Raw genomic sequence first — 19,002 nt, 5'->3', positions numbered from 1 at the left:
CATTATACTTAATGGTGAAAAACTGAAACCATTCCCTCTAAAATCAGGAACCAGACAAGGATGCCCACTTTCTCCACTCCTATTCAACTTAATACTGGAATTCGTAGCTAGAGCAGTTAGGCAAGAAGAAGGAATAAAAGGAATACAAATAGGTAAAGAAACTGTCAAAATACCCCTATTTGGAGATCACATGATCCTGTACCTTAAAGACCCAAAAAAACTATACTCAAAAGCTCCTAGACACCATCAACAGCTATAGCAAGGTAGCAGGATATAAAATCAACATAGAAAAAATCATTAGCATTTCTATATACTAATAATGAACAAACTGAGAAAGAATATATGAAAATAATTCCATTTACAATAACCTAAAAAAAAATCAAATACCTAGGTGCAAACTTAACAAAGTATGTGAACCACCTCTACAAGGAAAACTATAAACTTCTGAAGAAAGAGATTGAGGAAGAACTATAGAAAGTGGAGAGATCCCATGGATTGGTAGAATCAACATAGTAAAAATGTCTATACTCCCAAAAGCAATCTACATGTTTAATGCAATTCCCATCAAAATCCCAATGACATTCATCAAAAAGATTGAAAAATCTACTGTTAAATTTATTTGGAAACATAAGAGGCCACGAATAGCCAAGGCAATACTCAGTCAAAAGAACAATGCTGGAGGTATCACAATACCCGACTTCAAACTATATTACAAAGCAATAGCAATAAAAACAGCATGGCACTGGCACAAAAACAGACATGAAGACCAGTGGAACAGAATAGAGGACCCGGATATGAAGCCACACAGCTATAACCAACTTATCTTTGACAGAGGTGCTAAAAATATACGATGGAGAAAAGACAGCCTCTTCAACAAAAACTGCTGGGAAAACTGGTTAGCAGTCTGCAAAAAACTGAAACTAGATCCATGTTTATCACCTTATAGCAATATTAACTCAAAATGGATCAAGGATCTTTATATCAGACCCCAAACTCTAAAGTTGGTACAGGAAAGAGTAGGAAATACTCTGGAACTAATATGTTCAGACAAGGATTTTCTCAGTGGAACCCCAGCAGCTCAGCAGCTAAGAGATAGCATAGATAAATGGGACTTCATAAAACTAAAAAGCTTCTGCTCAACAAAAGAAATGGTCTTTAAACTGAAGAGACCATCCACAGAGTGGGAGAAAATATTTGCCAGCTACACATCAGACAAAGGACTGATAACCAGAATATATAGGGAACTCAAAAAACTAAATTCTCCCAAAATTAATGAACCAATAAAGAAATGGGCAAATGAACTAGACAGAATTTTCTCAAAAGAAGAAATTCAAATGGCCACAAAACACATGAAAAAATGCTCACCATCTCTAGCCATAAAGGAAATGCAAATTAAAACCACACTAAGATTCCACCTCACCCCTGTTAGAATAGCCATCATTAGCAACACCACTAACAACAGGTGTTGGCAAGGATGCGGGGGGAAAAAGGAACCATTTTACACTTCTGGTGGGAATGCAAACTAGTACAACTACTCTGGAAAAAAATCTGGAGGTTTCTTAAAAGTCTAAACATAGATCTACCATTTGATCCAGCAATACCACTCTTGGGGATATACCCAAAAGAATGTGACACAGGTTGCTCCAGAGGCACCTCCACACCCATGTTTATTGCAGCACTATTCACAATAGCCAAGTTATGGAAACAGCCAAGATGCCCCACTGCTGACGAATGGATTAAGAAAATGTGGTATTTATACACAATGGAATTTTATGCACCATGAAGAAGAATGAAATGTTATCGTTCACAGGTAAATGGATAGAACTGGAGAACATCATTCGGAGCAAGGTTAGCCTGGCCCAAAAGACCAAAAATCGTATGTTCTTCCTCATATGCGGACATTAGCTCAAGGGTAAACACAACAAGGGGATTGGACTTTGATCACATGATAAAGCGAGAGCACACAAGGGAGGTATGAGGATAGGTAAGACACCTAAAAAACTAGATAGCATTTTTTGCCCTCAGTGCAGAGAAACTAATGCAGATACTTTAAAGCGACAGAGGCCAATAGGAGAAGGGAAACAGGAACTAGAGAAAAGGTTAGTTCAAGAAGAATTAATTTAGAAGGTAACACACATGCACAGGAAAGCAATGCGAGTCAAAAGAAAAAAATGAATTCCTAAGCAGGTTTCATAGCCCTAGGAGACTGAGGTTGGAGGATTGTGAGTTTGAGGTAAGCCTGGGCTCCATAGTGAGACCTTGCCTCAAAATACTAAAACAGTTGCCTGGAGGTATGGCTCAGGTGATAGAGCACTTGCAAACTTGAGGCCCTGAGTTCAAACCCCAGAACAGGAAAAAAAACAAAAACCAAACAAAATACACATGCACACTTTCTTGATTATGCTTTTGTTTGAAATACCTACAGGACAATAGACTGAAAACTTGAAAAGACAAAGTCGCTTCTTTCTTTCATTCAGTAAACATTTATGGAGCTACTCTTACATATATGTCAAGCACAGGATGGTGGGAATATTTATAGTACTGGATAGAGTAGGCAGATCCCCTTCTTTCAGTAAATACTCCAGTGGAGGAAGAGGGACAAAAACACAGGTGCAAATAAGTAGGAAGAAATATCAGAGATAATTGCTGTGCTGAGTAACAAAGGCCATGTAGAGATGGTTGTTGATTTACATTTGGGGCTACTATGTCTAATAAAGGCATCATAATTTGAAAATACCATAAGTCAAAAATTCACTTAATATGCTTAGCCTACTACATATAACTTAGCAACATAGAATACTGCAGAGGGCCCGTTGTTTACCCTCACGATAACCAGGCTGAGTGGGAGCTAAAGTTTGCTGCTGTTGCCCAGTAGTTTGAGAGTATCCATATCACTTGTTAGTTCAGGGAAAGATAAAAAGTTGAAGTGCAGTTTCTAGTGACTACTGATTGCTATCACACTATTGTAAAGTAAAAAAAAAAAAGTTGAACCATGAGTTGGGGACTGGCTATACTGTCAAATGACTGGGTGACTTCTTTTGATTGGAAGATTGGAAGGATGTCTTAGGAGGTTTAAGTATAAGTGTAAGTGTAAACTATGTTTGGAATGACAAAAAGAGCTGTGTCTGGGGAGAATAGGAGAAAAGTATTCCAGGTAGAAGAAAGAAGTTCTCAAGTACTAAAGGTAAAATCTTGCAGGCAAGTTCAAACAACAGTAAGATGATCAGTGTGGAAGAAGCTAGGTGGGAGGGAGAATGGTGGGATGTCCAGTCTAAGAGATTGACTGTATCAGGGTCAAGTTATGCTTTGTAAATGATTATTCACATCTCCAAATAAATGTGGATTTTATATAACACATAATTACCAATATAAAAATCACTTAGAGACATAATTGATGTACTTATCACTTAAATTTTTTTGGTGCTTAGACTTCAGTCTTGCTTTTACCAGAGTTCTTGAAATCATTTTGTTTTAGTCATATTGAGTTTCTTATGTGATAAGTGATTATTACTGTGGTATGTATATACACACATACATATATATTGTCTAGAGAATCTACTTTTGATGTCTGAATCGATAACTTTTTTTCCTTGTTACTTTTCAATAGGCCAGCATCTGAATATTCTAGTCCTGGCAGACCTCTTAGCTGTTTTGTTGATGAGAATACTCCAATTAGTGGAACAAATGGTGCAACATGTGGACAGTCTTCAGATCCCAGACTGGCAGAGAGGAGAGTCAGGTCGCAACGACATAGAAATTATATGAGCAGGACACATTTACATACTCCTCCAGACCTACCAGAAGGCTATGGTATGACAACTAGCAGAGGAAGAATGAAGTGTGATTTATTGATTTCAGCTTGCTAAGAAAGTCAGAAAATCAACTTTTAAAAAAGTTACTGTGTCAAGGAATAGAGTATTGCCTAGCAAGCATGAAGCTCTGGGTTCAAACTGTAGTACCACCCAAGGGAAAGAAAAGTATTTAACGTGGGGTTTCTACATGAAAAGAAAAATCAATGTAAAACCTCCCAACTTTGAAAAGTCTTTGAGCTGGTCAGAAGACTTTACCTAACGAATAGTTTGGCCTTGGGCTAATCACTTAACTTCTCTGCTCGTTTATCATGAAATGTGATAAATACTGAGTCACAAAGGTATTTTGAAGCATATGAAATGAAGTGAGACTACTTTGCTAATAGGCACTATATAAAGGTAAGGTGGTATTATGGATAAGGCTAACTTTAAGTTGACCTACAGCATGATTTTCTGACAAACATAATTTCAGAACTTCAAATTTATATTGGTATTGCCTATAATTTTGGATTATCTGAGTGGATTGCTATAAGTGACTTAATAAGTTCTGTATTTGTGTAAAATGCTCATAATCTTAAATAACTTCCTAGAATTTGAGAATTTCCTGCAGAAGATGATTTGAATCTCCTTCTAGTTGAATTCAAGACTATAAATTAATCGTAACTTGTGAACACTCACATACTATGAATTTGAGTGTCTACTCAGGCTTGTTAAAGCTAACCAAGTTAGTTACATTCTAGCTGATGGTGACACCTAATGACCAACATTAGGAATTGCCTGATCTAAATTCTATTTTATTTTTACTCTAGAATATTTTTAAAAAGTATTCTGCAAATGCATGATTCTAATTTTTAAATTTATTTTAACTTTTTAATTTAGAAAAATTTGTCTACTAACTGTGCTATGCCTCCTAGGTTAGCTTACAGTACAGTGATGACTACAGTATGAGAAATAGATTAACCTGGCTTTGCCATGTTACACTGAACATATATTATTTAACCTCTGTGAACCTCAATTTTTATCTTCTATAAAATGGGAAAAAATACTAATTGTATAGGCATGATGCAAGAAATAAATGACATAATTTCATGTGAAGTACCTGACAGTCCTGCATTGAAAGCACTTAGCTTTTATTAACTGTTATTATTGATGTTCAGATCTTTAGAAAACAATATTATTTCTCTCGGATGTTAAAGGCAAGCTATTTAGAATATCATATACTTTTCTAATACTTATGTGATTTGGATTAAAATATTTCTGTCAAACTAAAACATAGGAATAAAGTAGATAATAGGACTGAAATTATTACAACTATCATCAGCAATACTTTTTCCTCTTCTAGAGCTGGGCATTGAATTCAGGTCCTTATGCATGCTAGGCATGCACTTTACCACTGAGCTATATCCCCAGCCCTTGCAGCTGTCATCTAAAATTGGTTTTAAACATTTTTGTGTTTATAATTCTTTAAAGTTTGAAATTAAGCTTATTGACTTTATTACACTAATAAATACTAGCAATAGTTTTATTGTCACATATTTTGAAAGTTCTGATTAGATTTTGTTAAAACTGTTTCTGTTGCTTGAGACTGAAGAAACTCTTTTACAGATTCTCTTCAATCTATCTTCCCACTCTCCTCTCAGGGACTTTGAGCTCATCATTTCAGCTTTGACTTTTTTCTCCCCAGTGTGCACTGCACACTTGTTCTTCTTCTTTCCTACTTGGCTATTTTTCCATTTTTATCTCCTTATGACTATACAGTGTACTTTTTCCATATGTATTTTTAACCCAAATATTGTCTTTTTGTTTTGTTTTTTGAGACAGGGTGTTGCTATGCAGCCCACATTTGCCTAGGATTTGCTGTGTAGCCCAGGCTAGCCTCAAACTCCCAATCCTACTGCTTCCACCTCCCCAGTACTGAGATTATAGGCATGAGCCATCACATCCTGTGTCCACATCTAATCTTGAGTATATACCTCTGTCAAGAAAAGAGAAAACATTGTTTTGGTATAAAATTGGCATAATAAAAAATTAGCTTCCAAACCCTTCAAAATTTTCAAAACCCCTTTTGAGTTTCCCCAAAGTTGGCCAGCCTTTTCCCCTGAGCCTTCTTTTGTTCCCTCAGGTTCCACATTGAAAATAAATAAAAGATAATTTATCTTTTGTTTTATTTAATTGCTGGTATTGTGATAGTCTTGTTTTCTGTTTTCCATTGTAACATGATTAGTATTTGGGCCACATTGTAAACTCAGCTTTTAGAAAGATAGCTTTCTAAAAGCTCCATAACCCTCGTTACCACTTATGAAATTATTTCCAGCAGACAGAATGAATGATTTGTGAAGTAATTTTTGTAATAAAATAGATGGATAATTTGGGGGGTGGGTTTCCTAGTTGTATCTGTGTTTAGTTTGGGTATTCTGAATGTTTTAAAATCAGTTTTCATTATTTTACAGAACAGAGGACAACACAACAAGGTCAGGTGTATTTCTTACATACTCAGACTGGTGTGAGCACATGGCATGATCCACGAGTGCCAAGGTAAGAACATATTTTAAGTGTTCTTTATCCCAGACTATCCTTTCTGATTAAAAAAAAAATTAACTTCTAAAAATAGTTTACATAAAAGTTTGGCTCTTTCTGATAGTCATGTCATCTTAACATTTACTAGAAAGTCCTATGTACTTCTCTGCAGTCCCACTCCAGCCTCCAGTCCTCTTAAAAAAAGTGGGACAAAAACATTGATCTTTAGGAATTTGAAAATTAAACTGAGAAAAGCATAAAATATACCCTTTCAAAAAGGGCAGTGGGCTGGGAGTATACCTCAGTGGTAGAGCATTTATTTGTTTAGCATGTACAAGGCCCTGGGTTTGAGCCCCAGCACTGCCAAAATAAATAAGTAAAGTTAAATAATAATAGGGGCTGGAGGCATGGTTCAGGTGGCAGAGTGCCTTCCTAGTAAGTGTGAGGCCTCTGAGTTCAAACCTCAGTGCTACCAAAAAAGGGGAAAGGTTAGTATAGGTCAGACATGGTGGCACACATCTGTAATCTTGTTATCTCAGCACTTGGGCGGCTGAGACAGGAAAGAATCACGAATTTGAGGTCAGCCTGGACTACATCACAAGACCCTGTCTTAAAAAAAATGTAGTGTGTGTTTGTGTGTGTGTGTGTGTGTGTGTGTAGATGTTTTTTTTGGGAGACATACTAGAATTTGAATTCAGGGCCTCACATTTGCTAAGCAGGTACTCTTATCAGTTGAGCCACACTCCAAGCCCTTTTGCTTTAGTTACTTTTCAGGTAAGGTTTCAAATTTCTTGCCCAAGGCTGGCCTGAGACCAGACCACAGTCCTGCTACCTACAGCTTCCCACATAGCTGGGGTGGTAGGTGCATGCCTCCAGCTTGTTTGTTGAGATGAGGACTTGCTAACTTTTTGCCTAGACTGGCCTTGAACTGTGATTCTCCCAGTCTCTGCCTCTCTAGTAGCTAGGATTACAGGTGTGAGCCACCATATCCAGTTAGTAGTACACTGATGTTCTTATTTCTGGTTAGGCTTTTTAAAAAAGCTTAAAGTTTTTTTAACCTTATATAAATGTATTCAGTGTTTTTTTTTTTAATATGTTCCTTAATAAAGTATCATTTTAATGTAGAAAAAACAACCCAGGTCAATTCAATTCGGTCAATTTCATTTAAAATACAAAAATTTATAAAACACACACACAGGTTTTTATTTAAAAAAAATTTTTTTTTGAGATGTTGTCTTGCTGTGTTGCCCAGGCTTGCTTATTTTTGTTTTTGTTTGGGGCAGTACTAGGATTTGAACTCAGGGCCTCAAGCTTTCTAGGCAGGCACTCTACCACTTCAGCCATTCTGTCAGCCCTCCACACTTGTCCCGAACTCAGGCAATCCTACCCTCAGCTTCACAAGTGCCTACCAATTTAACATAATTTTTGATGTATTTAAATATCAAATAATGAGTTTTTGAAACATTTGAGTTATTTTCTAATGGACAAATTCAAAGAATTAAATAGTACAACTGAAACTGCAAAAAAGGCTTGAATTATAAATTAAATTCTAAATCACCTTTTTATGGTGCACATATACCTTTATAGAATGAGGATGTTTTATGTATCAACTTCCCCCTCCAAAAAGGAAACCAAGAAATCCAGGGAGGGGCAAGAGATCTTTCTTCCTGAAGCTTATACTCAGACCTCTATCAAAATTGAGTAAAAAACATGTTACTAGATGATTGTGAGTGCTTTGATACTTTGGATTTATTTACAAATAAAACTTTATAATGAAAATATTTTATTTCATTATAGAGCTCCACCAGAAACTTTTGAGGGAGGCAGCCAAGGAAATGTGCTGTCACTAATTAATGTGTCAGGGTTGCTTCTTCTGCGTCTTGTCAACATAAGATGTTAAAAGAAGTGGTGGAGAGACTGTCTCTCTGTTTGTATTACCCTCACTGAAAACAATTCAAGAACCCAAGTTTCAGAAATCAGTTTTTTTTTGTTAAATAAATTATGAAAAGAAATGTACAGATTCTGCTTATCAAACAAGGTAAACAGTACGTTTTTCTTTAGAAATTGTAAAGAAGAAATAAGATTTTTTTAAAAAACTAAATCATTTACGATGGTAAGAAAGTTGACCTTTAGTTACTGTTGAAAGAATAGAATGTTAAGCTGGCAACAGAAGTTGTAATGAAGATCAGTTGCTGCATTGCATTGGTAATGTGTTCTTACTCCTTTCGAAGCATGTCAGTTTTCATCAGCGAGTAAGGAGTTTGTATAAAATGTTTTAAGAATAGGTTGAGTATTGACACCTATTTTGAATAAGATGTTATCAAATAATGCCTTGTATTTTTGTTTTCTTAGTCTCTGTGCCCCAAATTGTCTTAAACAATTATATTTTGTCTTTTATTTTGGAGTATCCTTTAGCAAATATGCCATTTTTATGAAGGATCATTTATCAAAGCAAACTATATATATTTAGATTCTATGAAAATATCTGTTTAATGACATTTATAAAATTGTATAAATCAAACATTTAAAAAACTAAAGTTACGCGATATACTTACTGGATAGTTATAATGATAGTTTTATTAAAGTATACTGAATATGTATACTAGCTATCTTTAAGGAATCTAATCATGGATTTCTTTAAGGATCCAGCATTCTTAGAATTTCCAGTATACTTTACTTAGTGATATCCAGTATACTCAGTTAGCTAATATTATTTAGAAGTGCTATTTCATCATGGTTTTTTTATTAATACCTTGTTATTCATCCCATTTCCTACTGACTATAGTCTTGAAATACAGATTTGTATTACTTTTTTGGCTGTAGAACATTGTTTTTCTTTGATCAGTTCCCAGTTAGACATAAAATTATTTCCAGTTTTTTTTCTCTTTTAATCAGTGTTTTAGAGCTCTCTCATGTATGACTATAGATGTATAAAATTCATACAATGTTATACAGCTCTACATTATGACAATAGAATCACCCTTTGATTTCAATCATTGTTTTTTACTTCTCTAAGTTCTATTTAAGAAGATCTACCTATTCATTTTTAATAACCTTTCCTTGATAGTTCATCTTTGCATTCATATTTTTGTTTTTTTTTAAACCATTATATATCATAGCTGTTTTTTCTTTTGGTCTCTGATAATAGTTGGCTATCTAATTCTGTAGTTTCTCCTGTCACAGTGATGTTCCTTTCTGAAGTGTTTGGTGATCTTAGATGGTGAGTTTATCTTTTTTTTTTTTTTTGAGACAGGGTCTCTCTGCTTTGTAGCCCAGGATGGCCTTGAACTATTGATCCTCTGCCTCCTCAGCCTCTTGAGTGCTGCTTGGTGTATAATTTGATCTTAATTAATTGGCCTTCTCTGGATCTAAAGTAGGAATTTTGGAAGTTTTCTTGGAATTCTTTCATTCCCCCTTTGAGTTCTCAGCTTTGTGAGGAAGTTCAGGGTTTCCCTTCCCTACCTTGCTGCTGGCTTGCTCCTTGCTGCTTTCTGCTTTGAGGAACATTCTTAGAGCTTTCCCTTGCCTCTTTTGTGACTAGCTGTGTCTTCATATAGTGTGTAGTTTCTTTCAAACTATAGTTGTTCTGTAGCAAAAGAAGCAGAAGTCAAAGTCATTGTTTCAACAAATCTATGAGGGCTTGTGTGTGCCTATCATTGTGTTTCACTGTGACTAAAAACAGGTTATCTCTGTAACTTTTAAAACTTAATTTTGAAGTAGGTATGGTAGCACACATCTGTAATTCCAGCACTCAGGAAGATTGAAAATTTGAGGCTACATTGCAAGAACCTGTCTCAAAAACAAAACCCAAAACAAAAGACCCCGAAAGCCAAAACCTAAAGCAACAACACAAAAAAACCCAATCTCCTTATGACTTTGATAGAACTTGTCATTATTTATAATTATCTGTTACAGTTTTAAATTGGATTAAAAATGCTGTTTTTATCTTTTTTTTTCTCCTTTTGAACAAAAGGGGGCCACAAGAGGTAAGAGTTGTGCTGTCTAGGTGCTTGAGTGTGGTTACTTTCCTCAGTATTTACAGGTGGTTCCACTAGCCTGAAGTGTTCATGAGAGATGGAAATTACCTGAGTGTTCTGTACATATGTCATGCAGCCTTAGTGACTCCACTGTCCCAAAGGATGATAAAAACAACTTCAGTACTTTGGAATCTTAACTCTGGAAGATTTTGTCCTAACAGCGTAGAGGATAAAAATTGTAATCATCTTGCTGGTTTATGTGGGGGGCAAGGAGCAAGGAGCTTCTGGCCCTTTTTGGGCATACCACCCCCTCTCACCTCAGGGTGTTCACCAGCTTGGAAGCTCCTTATCTCATTCTTTAATGTCCTATAAATCTTTGTCTATATATAATAGTGTTTTAAGCATGTGAAATATTGTAACAATGGTTTTTGGTCCATTAAAAGTCTTTTGATTTACTTATTTGTTTTATTGTAGCAGTAAACATTAGAGCATTCTTCTTAGTTGTCTGAAGGAGGTTCTTTGTTCACTAACTTTATGATTTCAGAATTCAAAATGTGTGGCAGTTGTCCTTTACAAAATATATAGTGATTATTTTCAGGATCATACTTTCAATAACATTTCCAGTTTTGCTTTGTTGGATAGATTAAACATACTCACGGAAGGCACATTTATTTGTAGACTTTATGATCTAGTAAAGAAAGAATCGAAGGGAAATTTTAGAAAACATTTAGTTCCTTATATCACTAACACTTATAAAACTATTCTCTGTCAAACAGATATTGAAGTGTAGTTTATATTGACAAATAATCATGATGGCTTTTATATTTATTTTAAATCTGGGTCACATTAAGTCCCAAAAACTTATTTACTGAAAATGTAGGCTATGTGATAAGTTTTTTTCAGCCATTTATACAATTGGTTTGGAATATGCAAGTTTAATAAGCCATTGGGAATTAAAGATTCCAGCTGAACATCTCAAGTTTCTGAAACAATACATTTTCTCAGACTTCATGGAATTGTTCTGTGTCATTTACACTTGCTTGGTTCAGCAGGCCCAGCAATGAGGTATTTTTTATTTTATATTTGTTTTTGCAGGGATCTTAGCAACATCAATTGTGAAGAGCTTGGTCCTTTGCCTCCTGGATGGGAGATCCGTAATACCGCAACAGGCAGAGTTTATTTCGTTGACCATAACAACAGAACAACACAATTTACAGATCCTCGGCTCTCTGCTAACTTGCATTTAGTTTTAAAGTAAGTTTTTTGAAATAGTACCTGTTAAAATATCAGTCTGAAAAGAGGGAATTGATAGGTGCTTTTGATAATACATGTGAAAGACTGTCCTCTTTAATTTATAATATACTTTTATTGACCAAATTTTATGTAAGAGTGTGACAAATTTTACTCTGACATATGAGAATTTTAATACCACTATGCTTAAGTAGGAGTTGGTTCTGAAATGTTAGTAAAAGGGTATGTATTGAAACTGCTCAGGTGAGAGTGCTTTTCCATAGGCAAAAGCAAAATTTAAGATTAAACAGGCTAATTTTTTGTTGCCATTGCAACACAACCAGTATTACTGGCCAACACAGCACTTATTGTTTACCAAGTGTTGTTCTTTGTACTTTCATACATTAGTGATTTCATCCTCAGGAAAACTCTGAAGGTAATTACTGCTATTTTCATGGATGAGGAAACTGAGGCATAAAGGTTGACTTTCTCTAGGTTGCCTGGTAGGAAGTAGTCAAGTGCAGTTTCATAGCCAGACACCATGTCTTAGTCTACTGTTAACCACTATGCTAAGCATTACTTGTGTATTATTTTTATCCTTTGCTTTTCTTTTCTCTCTAGCTAGTTTTTTCCCTGACTTTATTACTTACTGGCATTGCCTTCTGAGGGAGTAGGGAGAGAAGGAAAAGAGGAAAGGAAACTATTACCAAGCAAAGTAGCAAAATGTCTTTTTTAACAATTTGGCTAAAATACTTTCACAGTGGTATCACAACAAGGTTTTTGGCCTTAGAATCTGGAGAACAGTGTTCTCTGTGATCTTAGGATAATTCACTCCAGCATCTCTAAATAAATCATACTACCTGCTCTGCCTTCCTCTTTTATTATCATGCATAATAGTACTCAAAAGTGAAGTACTTACTACAATATTGGAATGTTAAAACAAAGTAATATAGTTTAGGATGACCTCAGAAAATATTCTTGTTTCATTAATCTTTTTGGAGCTAGATTAAAAAAGCAAAAATTTTTAAATTAGAACTGCCTACCAATTGTTTAGAATAACAGAAGAAAACATTTAAAATGTATTTCTTTGGTGCCATCTTTGAATATGTATAATTATCATGGCAGTCTCATCTCAATAAATTTTAATTTATTATGGATAGGTTATAAGTGAAATTCACAAGTATTTGAGAGCCTAACAAGGTGATAGCTCTTGAGGAAATACAGGAGAGTACAGTCCGTGTGTATTAGGATCTACAGCTTAGGTAGCAAAATAAGCGGGGCCCTCAGCCTGCCCTTTGAGTAACACTGCTCTGGGGTACTTGCCTAGTTTTGGAATTGTAACATCATAAAATATTTTTATCTTCAACTTTAATATACCTTTTTTAGTGTAGCTATGTCACCTTAGTCTTTTACTAGCCGTGCGTGAACCTTGTGCTAGAACCTTGTCAGTACTTGGTATTGTTGGACTTTTAACTTTTATTAGTCAATCTGTTTGCCCTGCCTGGCCTTGCCTTTCCTATGTAGACCCTAGTAATGGCACTAACATAAAAGTTCCTCTTGTTTTTGTCTTCTACCTCCTGACCATCTTGCTGTCTTTTCCATGAGGCTCTGTGTTCTGTGCTGTGCATTTTATTTCTGGGTGGACTGTATTAAAGAAATTTTTTTCAGTGTCCCTCCCACCTAAATGTCAGTCTGATGATACTTTTAATGGTAAATTGTTAATGTGGTAAGCACCTTTTCATAGTGTTATTGGCCATTTGGGTTTCTTTTGTGTGTGTGTGTGTGTGTGTGTGTGTGTGTGTGTGTGTGATATTGGAGTTTGAAATCAGGGCTTGCTAAGACAGTGCTGTACACTTGAGCCACACATCAAGCCTTTTTTGCTTTTGTTTGTTTTTCAGGTAGGGAAACACTTGCACTTTTGCCTAGGGTCAGCCTCAGACTGCAATCCTCTTACACATGTATAGCTGGGGTTACAGATATGTGCTACTACCTGGCTTGTTTTTTCAAATAGAGTCTTTTTCACTAATTAAAAAAAATTTTTTTTGGCGGGGGGGGGCGCGGGCAGGCAGGACTGGCCTCAAACCTTGATCTTCCCATCTCAACCTCCCTGGGTTTCCTTTTTATGTGAAAGTCCTCTTCACATCTTTTGACTTTTGTCTATTGAGATTGAACAACTAAGTTTTCATTGGTTTGTTGCTATTGATCAGTTCTGTCAACTCTTAAATGAATTGTTTGTATCCTTTACTAACTTTCCTAATATATTCTTTTTTTGGGGGGGGGTAGGATAAGATTGGAGTTTGAACTCAGTGCTTTGTGCTTGCAGAGCAGGCACTTTTCTGCTTGAGCCACACCTCCAGTCCATTTTGCTCTGGTTATTTTGGAGATTGGGGCAGGGGGTCTTGTGAACTATTTGCTGGGCTGGCCTCAAATTACGATCCTCCTGATCTCAGCCTCCCAAGTAGCTAGGATTACAGGCACGAACCACAGGTGCCTGACAAACTATGCCTTTTAACTAAGTTTTTGTATTTGTTTGTTGTGTTTTGTTTTGTGCTTCACATTTGTAAAGCAGGCACTATACCACTTAGCCATATTTATAGTCCTAGTGTATTTTTTACATTTCAAAATGTGAATTATAATTTTTTTTGAGACAGGTTCTCACTATGTAGTTCAGGTTTGCCTTAAATTTGAAATCCTCCTTCCTCACGCACCGAAGTGCTGGGATTGTAGTCATGTATCACCATGCTCAGTTGTAGATTAATTTTTTAATAATTGATAGCTTTGTGTTTTAAACTCTTAATCCATCTGACCTTTACTTGTGTGTAAGTGGCACATAGTGGAAAGTAAATGGGGTTTGGGGAGATGAAGAATATGTGAGATGCTGAAGCTCTCTGTGGAGAGCTTTGGTTTTAGTCTGTGCTTCATGATTGTTACCTTCCTGCTTCCCCTCACTAGACTTTTGAGTTACTTAAAAAGAGGACTGGTGGGGATGTGAGGATGGGAGGATAGAAATATAACTGAGGGGGTGAATGTGCTGTTTAAAAAAACAAAACCAAAATTCTCTAAGGGGCTTGGTTTAACTGCTAGCCACAATGTCATAAAAACTATTTCTGGATTCAAATAATTTGATTTTTCAAAAAATTATTTCATAGGAAACATTTTACAGCTGCCCTTCCTTAGCACCTACTGTTTTTGCCACTTAATATTCTGCTTAATGAATTAAGGGGGAAAAATCAGAATAAGAAGAGGACTGGGCTGGGGTATATGGTAGAACACTTACTCTGAGTTCAAACCCTAGTACTGCCACAAAAAAAAAAAAAAAAAAAAGAAGAAGAAGAAGAAGAAGAAAAGGACCTCGTGTTGGGTGTAATAGCATACATCTGTAATCCCAGCAGATGGGAGGTTGAGACAGAAGGATCGAAGGATGGAGTTTGAGGCTAGCCTGGGCTACATAGCATTGCTCAAACAAATGACAATAACAAAACTCAAGCATTTGTATATTTGTTATTTATCTTAAGGACAGGACTTCAGAACTCTATCAGTGTCTTCAGTAATGTCTCTGATAAAGTCTTCCCTGAGGTTTATATTCATATTATATTAGGTGAAAATTATTCACAGCATTAAAGTTTCCATCACAAATTAACTTAGAAGTGATAAAGGAGTTAGTTTTTAATCAGATATGTAATATATAACCTAATTCATATGTGAAAGTAGATTTATTACATTGAGGTAAGAAAAATTTTAATGTCAAGTTGCACTTTTAAAAATGTTCAGCTGGCAGAGTGGCTCAAGTGATAAAGCGCCTTCTGCCTAGCAAGCATCAGGCCTTGAGTTCAAACCCCAGTGCCATCAGAACATAAATAAAAAGATGTTCATATAGCAGTAATTATAAAATTTGTTGATTTATTAAATCCATATGTATCTCAGGATATGTCGGGTAGAAGTCTTTTTTTCAGTTAATACCTTTTATTTTTAAAGATTTTAAAATTTGGAGGTGTGTTTTAAGTGGGTATTAAACAAGTTTCCTATGTCTATGAACTGTTAAGTAGATTGTTACCTTCAGTAAATCTAATATGGTTTTTATTTTTCTGTGGAATTTTTTTGGCAAAAAATGTTACTGAATTAAAAATTGTGATATTATCAACCTAATTATAAATCAGTGAAATTAGTTTTACCCTTAGTATGAGTTTTAGGGAGCAATGATTTATCCATTATATTGTTATATAGCCTTCACAATCTTGACAAACATTTGTAGATTACTTTGAGTTTTAGTTTTTTCCTGTTTCAGCATGTAGGAAATGAGAAAGTGCTGATCGCAATGCTATTGTATAGAAAGTGGTTGCCCAGACCAGAAAAAAAAAATGTGGTGGGGCAAGTTATGTTGTAGACAGTTCTGATTAGATTTTTATTGTGCATTAGTTACATCACCTCATTGTGTCTCTCCCCTTCAGCCCCCTCCGTGCCCCACTTAGAGTAATTGCAAGAGGTTTCTTTGCTCTATTTCATATAGGTATATGAAGTCCATCAACCATACATCCTCACTTTAATGTCCACCATTCCCCCTACCCCTCCCACTTGTACCTCCCCATACTGTTATCTATTTTACAGTCCTGTCTTTCGTTATTAATATTTAAGTTGATATTAAAAGGGGTGTCTCAATGTATGCCCACTGTGAGTATACTTTATTTTGGTCCATTTAACTCCTTCCATTACTCTTCCTTATCTCTTTACCTCCCACCTCCCATTTTTCAACAGCTTTCAGTACACATCCTTATATCCTCTACCTTTACATGTTATGTTTTTTGATATTACTGATGTTCTTTCTCTTTTCCTTTCCCTCTTTCCCCAAGTTCCACTATTACAAATCTGTTCTACATATGAGTTTTGTGTATGGTCATGCTTGTTTTTGTGTACGTGTTTATCTTTTGGCTCTAACTTCCATGTATAAGAGAAAACACATGGCCTTTGTCTTTCTGACCCTGGCTTACTTTACTTAACATGATGTCCTCCAGTTGCATCCATTTACTTTCAAACCCCATGTCATGCAGATATTTTAATGTCCCTCAGTTTTCACCTCCGAAGTCCAGCCTGCTGCGATACTATTGGTATTATGCTTTTCAAAGGGATGTTTTTTTGATGTGCTGAAGACTGCACAGCTCCAAGAGGCCTCAGCATATAACTTATCAATGACAGGGCAAAACAATGCCATTAGAGTTCAATAAATCACTTGACCAAGGAAACATATTCTTCGAAGAAATCATTTTTAGCCAGTTTATTTCATTTCCCTTGCTTGAAAAGCATGCTTTATGGAATTTTAACCGAGTAGTTACATAATAGTGGTTAAAGTAACTGCCATTTACTCCACTTACTGTGCTCTGAAGCCTGATTAGTCATTGTCTTATGATGTCTGCATTGCGATCCTAGGCTAGCTCCCTTTCACTAATATGAAAATGGAGCCTCACACACTTATGTAACTTGTCCTGAGGTCCATAAAAGTGCAGGTGCTGGGATCTGACCCAGCTAGCCTAACTGTAGAGGCTTGTGTTTTCTTTCCCCCCTTTCCTGTTTTCATCTTTTTAACACTAATTATTTCCCTTCCTTTGACTGGTGTTGTAGAAATTCTACCTTACATTTTTAAAGTTCCCCGCCCCCCACTAAGATGCCTATGGGCAAAGGCTTACAATTTGAATGTTTTCTCTGCTTGTCAGTTTCACTTTTTTCCAAGAAAATCATATAATTGCTTGCTAAGGTCTTTGGATGTTGTCAGAGGCCTTAACAGATAGCAGATTGGCATACCCACAGTTTCCTGGCTAGCCCTGGCATCAGCTTATGTAATGGCCCTTACAACTGAGCATAGCTGAAGAGGCAGGCTGATTCACTGGGGAGTTGGATTTTTTTCCCCCTAATCCATCAGAAATAATAGCTCCAGGATGGCCAAATCCATCCCGAAGGAAGGAGTTTTTGCTATTCCAGTTTTGTCCTTCATCTTTAAGCCTTTTCCTTTTTTTTTTTTTTTTTGGTCATACTGGGGCTTGAACTCAGGGCCTTCACCTTGAGCCACTCCACCAGCCCTATTTTTGAGATAGGGTCTCTGGAACTATTTGCCCCGACTGGCTTCGAACCCTGATGCTCCTGATTTCTGCCTCCTGAGTTGCTAGGATTACAGGCGTGACCCACCAGATCCTGGCAAGCCTTTTCCTATTACAATCTTTTTTTTTTTTTTTTTTTTTTTTTCACTACTAGGGTTTGAACTCACAGCCTTGTGTACTTGCTAGGCAGGCACTCTAGCCCATAATTTCTCTGTATGGTTGCATGTTTTAGGCATAAATTTGGCCTGGTTGGTAAGAATTACTTTCCTTTTCTTTTCCTGTCCTTTCTCTTTTGGTGGTATTGGGGTTTGAACTCAGTATCTCACACTTGCTAGGCAGGGACTCTACCATTTCAGACATCCTGCCAGCCCTTTTGTGTTGGGTATTTTTGAGATAGGGTTTCAGTTTTGGGGAGGATTTTTTTTGCCTAGCTGGCCTGGAACCATGATCCTCCTGATCTCTGCTTCCCAAGTAGCTAGGAGGTGTGAGTCACCAGTGCCTGGCTTAATGCTATTTTAAATTGTGTACTTGCAGTCTTTTTATTTAAAATATTTTCATAATAACAGTTCTGCTTACTTCCAGTCGGCAGAACCAGTTGAAAGACCAACAGCAACAGCAAGTGGTGTCGTTATGTCCTGATGACACAGAATGTCTAACTGTGCCAAGGTACAAGCGAGATCTGGTTCAGAAACTAAAAATCTTACGGCAAGAACTTTCCCAGCAACAGCCTCAGGCGGGTCACTGCCGCATTGAGGTTTCCAGGGAAGAGATTTTTGAGGTAAATTTATAAATCTTATTTTAGAATAGAAGAAAATTAAAGTCTTTTCCAAAAATACTCTTTGAGAACTCGTATCTCTTTACAGTGAGAGGGTTCTCATTAATTTCTTATTATGGGAAGCAAAGGCTCAGACTCAGCATATAAAAATAAGCTCTTAATGGGATAAAGAGTACTAGGTGTGTGATTGGCTCAGCTTGATCTCTCCAATGCAGATACTTATTTGTTAGTGAATTTTATTTATTTATTTATTTATTATTTATTTTGCCCCATGTCTCCACATACACAGTATGGGTCAGACACAGGGCCTGAGCTGAGGTGTAAATGGAGTAGGTTTACTTTGCCTCCTTCTTTCTGTACAGTCAGTGTAAGAGCAGCCTGTGGTAAGCACCAGGAGGCCTGGTAGTGAATTTTAAAACATCACAAATACTAAATCCATCCCTTTATAGTTTTTCTGAAAGGAAAGGGATTATTAAGTTAAAAAATTATCTTGTTTCATCACTGTTGGACTGCTTTCTTAATTTATTGAAAAATCTTCCTTTCTGGCATATACTTTTACCTTTGGATTATAGACCTAATGTTGGCTTCATAGTTCTTGCATAAAAGGT

General features: G+C 36.2%; 1 protein-coding gene and 1 non-coding gene across 3 annotated transcripts in view; one reads left to right on the top strand and one right to left on the bottom strand.

The window, feature by feature from the left end:
* The window catches only part of Smurf2 (SMAD specific E3 ubiquitin protein ligase 2), a 102,663-nt gene that overhangs the window by 65,593 nt on the left and 18,068 nt on the right, over positions 1 to 19,002 (top strand). For both annotated transcript variants that reach the window (XM_074045452.1, XM_074045451.1), the window contains exons 8-11: positions 3,608 to 3,810; positions 6,260 to 6,344; positions 11,399 to 11,557; positions 18,202 to 18,397. In XM_074045452.1, coding sequence (XP_073901553.1) covers positions 3,608 to 3,810; positions 6,260 to 6,344; positions 11,399 to 11,557; positions 18,202 to 18,397 — 643 coding nt within the window. The remainder of the gene's footprint in view (positions 1 to 3,607; positions 3,811 to 6,259; positions 6,345 to 11,398; positions 11,558 to 18,201; positions 18,398 to 19,002) is intronic.
* On the bottom strand, positions 18,664 to 18,794 carry LOC141414493 (small nucleolar RNA SNORA51). The gene has a single exon (XR_012439520.1). It is a non-coding gene; the product is annotated as a small nucleolar RNA SNORA51 (small nucleolar RNA).

This window comes from Castor canadensis, chromosome 11 (assembly GCF_047511655.1).
Source record: "Castor canadensis chromosome 11, mCasCan1.hap1v2, whole genome shotgun sequence".
Classification (NCBI taxonomy): Eukaryota; Metazoa; Chordata; class Mammalia; order Rodentia; family Castoridae; genus Castor; species Castor canadensis.
The sequence above is the reverse complement of the archived record's forward strand: the minus strand, read 5'-3'. Positions and strand labels throughout refer to the sequence as shown.